General features: G+C 40.9%; 1 protein-coding gene across 1 annotated transcript; it reads left to right on the top strand.

The window, feature by feature from the left end:
* The first annotated feature begins 296 nt into the window (after positions 1-296).
* Positions 297-3,993, top strand: ndufa13 (NADH:ubiquinone oxidoreductase subunit A13). The gene is made up of 5 exons (XM_019856672.1): positions 297-433; positions 1,223-1,301; positions 1,390-1,461; positions 2,661-2,730; positions 3,780-3,993. The coding sequence occupies exons 1-5, from the start codon at positions 340-342 to the stop codon at positions 3,897-3,899; spliced, it is 435 nt and encodes a 144-aa protein (XP_019712231.1). The 5' UTR covers positions 297-339; the 3' UTR covers positions 3,900-3,993.
* Positions 3,994-4,748: the final 755 nt, after the last annotated feature.

The raw sequence follows: 4,748 nt of genomic DNA, 5'->3' as shown, positions 1-4,748 counted from the left end.
CATGTTAATAGATAAATGCTGAACTTATTTGGGTAGAATTTGGTTAAATTCCTTTCTGTGGCGATCACAACAAAATTAATGCATCTCTTAATTACCACCAAAATGGTGGGCCACATAAAATGATGTGGCGGGCCGTATCTGGCCTCCGGGCCTTGAGTTTGAAACCTGTGCACTATAGTGGAAGAAGCAATGCAGGCTGGTTGATGTTGGCCGGTGATTTCATATTTTTTCAAGGCGGTCATGTGGGGGCGCTCGAAAGCCCTTCGTTGCAATCACAGAGAAGAAGAGTCGTTCGTGTGACGTCACCGTTTTGTTTTGCACCGTGGAAGCCCGGGCAAGATGGCGAGCTCCAAGGTGAAGCAGGACATGCCTCCGCAGGGAGGTTATGCCGCCTTCGACTACAAGAGAAATCTACCCAAAAGAGGACTCTCGGGTACACGCACCACACTGAGGCTTGCTAAATCCACCGACTTTGTAGTTACTAAGCACACGGGCTATCATTACTTCATGCTGCTCAATGCTAAAGCTAATACAAACAGGTTACGGCAATGGGCTGAAGGCAGAAATAACTGACTTTGTTTGAAACTAATTAAATGGGTACGCTATTCACAATGCGAAAATGTTCCATACATGTATGTTGATGATTATTATTGACCTCCCATCATTTGCGTGGTAAGCATTTCCTTGCATCCATCCTCAATGGCTGAAAGCCAGGCTTTAATTCTTATGGGAAATGATATCCATAAATGAAATGGATTTTAATTGAGGGTGGAAACACTAATTTCTATTTTTTTTCTTAGCATAAAAAGAAGATACTTATCGCGTGAGCTTACAGACATCAAAGTTAAATCTTTAAGTTCTAGCCAAGCAAATTCCAAGTCTGAAAATTGTCACTTAGTCACATTCAAGTCACCCACCTCTGCAATTTACTCAGTGTTGAAATGATGGCCTCTTTAGTTAAAAATAAAGCTATTATTCCATTGTATGAATGGCAACTGATGGATACACAGGTTATATATATTAGTATTAGAGTATTAGATGTGTTTTATATATATTTTTTTTGCCTGTCACCGTATGCGCTCGCATGGATAAATGAACAAAGATACATCATTAAAAAGTTTTGGAAAGATTAAGTGATATTGGATCATTTCCCACTGCAGCCGTCACAATGGTTGGGAATCACGAACCTAAGCGGTTAGACTCACAAATCCTCATTCAACAGGTTATAGCATGTTTGGCATTGGCATCGGCCTCATGTTGTTCGGCTACTGGAGAATTTTCAAGTGGAACCGGGAGAGGAGGTAGGAACGTTCGTGTGTTTGCTGTATTTTGCGGGAACCGTGGGATGTGAAGACTGATGTTACATTTTGTGTCTTTTGTGACCCTCAGGCGCTTGCAGATCGAGGAGCTGGAAGCCAGGATAGCTATGATGCCGCTATTGCAGGCGGAGCAAGACCGCAGGTAAAGGGAAAATAGAAATACGGTGGACCAGTCACGATGCACTTTCTGGTTGATTGTAGCGCGAGGGAGCAATTTGCATCTGACTGCAGCGCTCAGATCAGGGTTTGACTGAATGTGGGTGGAGCTAAAAGTTTGGCGGAATTGGTCGAAATGGTCATTTAGATGTCCATTCTGGGTGAAAGTGGGGGCTCCGAAGTTGGTTCTTGGCCATTGGGTTCATCAATTGTGGTCAAACGATCTGCATAGAAGAGTGGGTTGTGTGCAGTACCATGTATCAGCAGTAGAGGGCGCGCTCCTTGGTGGTTGAAGTTTTCAAAAACGCCCTCCCCGTAGGAATGAATGGGATTTTCATGGAGTGTGTCATTTTTCGAAGTGGAACCGTGAAGAAGCCCCCCCAGAACCATGGTCGTAGCACATTTTGGGTCATTTGCACGCAAATTGTGTTCGTTCAGCCACTGCTCGATCTGCACTCTGCAGCCAGGCCTTACCTGATGGGAGGGATCGTGCAATAAGATTCTAAAAAAAATGCTTTATATTGCGGTTGTTCACCGACCATAAACTGGTTGAGTGTACATCCTTACGGTCATCATTCCTCAAATAGTGGCCTGGAGTCGATTAGATTGATTCAATAATCACATGACCTCATCTCAAATAGACACCTCATTTGCACTCCCGGGTAGCTGAAGAACAGGTTGTGCCACTCGATGTAATTCTAGCCACCAACTCACTTGCGAGTCAATAGCGTGCATGCCAAGAGAAAAACTGACTTCATGAAAGAAGGCAAAACCACTTGATACAAACAACAGATAATGTTCAACATGGTTTGTTGAGGACAGTGTGACGATGATGAAAGTTGGTTTCAATAAATGAAGAAAAATCCATTCATTTTATTTGTTGAATTATTAAAAAGAACAAAACAACTGAAATAGAAATTTACCTTCATGTGGTTGCCCAATGCTTCTCCCTCACGCCGCGCCGCATCATTGAAAGGAAACCAGAATAGAACAATAAAAATTGCCAATGCCAGTTTAACAGGATCCCGTTCCCATTTTTAACACCAAACTGACAATTCTGTTCTAAGTATTAAGGCCTTCTTTCAAATGCCTTGCATCAAATACAAGTGTGGTATTTGAAAGAAATATGACGTGGTTTGTATGTCCCATTTTGATCTGTTTTAACTGTTCTCATTCTCTTGTCAGGAACTTGCGGATGTTGAGGGAAAATTTAGAAGAGGAGGCGATTCTCATGAAGGATGTTCCCGGGTGGAAGGTAAAAACCCAACAAAAAAAAAAAAAGTCTGGTTGTCATTTTCCAATGTGTCATGAGCAATATTAATGCACTCGCTCTGAAATCGATAGGGCTTCCAAGTACTTGGAATGGAGCTCATGCGTTTCCACTTACCAGTACTTTTTAACGGCTTGTCACTCAGGCGGTTAAAAAAAAAAAAGAACAACACAAAGGAGTCATGGACTACTGTAATGATTGCCCTTTGAGGAGAGGGCATGGTCGAGGCACTTTAAGCCAGTCATTAAACGTGACAAGCAGTCATAAGCCCAAGTACAAAATGAGCTGCTGCAGGCGACGACTCACGCCCAGACGCAACTTGTAGCTTGTCAACCAGGCATCGCCTGCGAGGCCATGCCCCTTAAACACAAATACAACAATATTGTGCAGCAATTGCACTATGTAACTAACCACTTTAGAGGCATAATGATTGACAACTAATCGATTATCAAATAATTATAATTCACAAAATGATAGGCTCACGTGTAAATATTCCCAATTTTATGGGCTTCTCCATGAATGCGGACTTTGATCAAAAATGTCATTTGCCAACATCTTTTAGTTTGGAAAACAATGATCAATATTTGTACTCATTTTCCACATCAAACAAGCAACTAAATCATAATTTGGGCATTTTCTATAGTATTAATCTGAAATGTGCCATTTTTAAACTGATAGTAATTCAAATTTTCTTTGCTTAATTCAACAAAATAACTGAAACTGCTTGCAGCTCTAAACCAGTTTATTCATGGATATATTTTTTTTCCCTCAATACACTGCTGATGTGATATCAAAAATGGCAGTCAATTTAGTGCTTGTTGGAACTCAAGTGTGAAATTAAACAAGATGGCGGCCCCATTACTGAAAACATGTAATTGAACGCCATTTTTACACGAAAAATGCCACCTTATTCCGCACACAGAGGCACCAATGCGAAACTCTGACCTAATAGTCTACAAAGAGCTCATTATCACCATGATACCCCTTCTGCCGCTTGAAATAATCAACGGAAGCAAACATGAATCTTCCTCCAGGTGGGCGAGAGCGTCTTCCACACAGATCGCTGGGTGGCCCCCATGTCAGAGGAGCTCTTCAACCTCAGGCCACGGGAAGAGTTTTTACATAAGCGCTTTGGCTTCTTGTGGTATGTTTAAATCATCCCACTTCCTCGACAGCATGTGGATCCACGGCCGTGGCATCATCTACTTTGTAAATGTTCAATATTAAACATACATTTTTTTGTTCCCACTTCCTGGCATTTTGTGTGTCTGTGTATAAACTACTTTGACTTAAGGACTGAGCATTTTGAATGGCTCACGTTTCCCATGCGCCTGGAAGTTAACATTTCAGGCCGGGCAGGTTAAATCGATAGAAATCTTAAGTTTAAAATTTGCAGATTGTAAATTTTGATACCATCTAATGTGGATTTCAAGTTTGAAGATTGTCAATTCAATACTACACAGGCAGTGGAATCTGTTTTGAAGAGGCTTTCGGTTTTACTGGGTGTTCAATTAACCCCATTTCAAGGGTTTCACATTTCCAATGTGTCATTTTAGTGTGAGGGAGAAAATCAACCTGTCATTTTAAGTGTGGAGAGTTATTCCTAGGATTCAACTCTGTTGGCAGGGTTTTAGGGCAAATTTCACACCAGTATCAAATTTCTTTTGAAGTAACGGTGCATAGTTCAGTCATTTAACGAGATGCGCCAGGAATAACATTTCAAAAGTGTGTAAATGAAATAATGGTAATGAATTATGGAAATATTGAAAAGCGGTCAAAGTAGCTTTACTTCATTTATTTCATAATTACAGAGAAACATTTTCCAGAATATCACATTGTTGAAACTCCTTCAATGGAGTCATCAGTCCATCTCTGGCATTATATAATTTTTTATAATTACGATGACAGACACTGAGCCACACCTTGTCAGCCTTCCCTGTAGCAATAAACTGGGCCTGGGAAAAAAAAAAAAAACAAATAAAAGAAAATCATGATTGTAGATG

Source organism: Hippocampus comes, unplaced genomic scaffold (assembly GCF_001891065.2).
Source record: "Hippocampus comes isolate QL1 unplaced genomic scaffold, H_comes_QL1_v1.1 scaffold105, whole genome shotgun sequence".
Taxonomy (NCBI): Eukaryota; Metazoa; Chordata; class Actinopteri; order Syngnathiformes; family Syngnathidae; genus Hippocampus; species Hippocampus comes.
This window is presented reverse-complemented; position numbering and strand designations above follow the sequence as displayed.

Excerpts from the sequence above, each read along its gene's own strand:
- ndufa13 (XM_019856672.1), top strand. The coding sequence starts at position 340 with ATGGCGAGCTCCAAGGTGAAGCAGGACATGCCTCCGCAGGGAGGTTAT. Across the intron at positions 1,302-1,389 it reads AAGTGGAACCGGGAGAGGAG|GCGCTTGCAGATCGAGGAGC; the intron begins GTAGGAACGTTC and ends TGTGACCCTCAG. Across the intron at positions 2,731-3,779 it reads AGGATGTTCCCGGGTGGAAG|GTGGGCGAGAGCGTCTTCCA; the intron begins GTAAAAACCCAA and ends ATCTTCCTCCAG.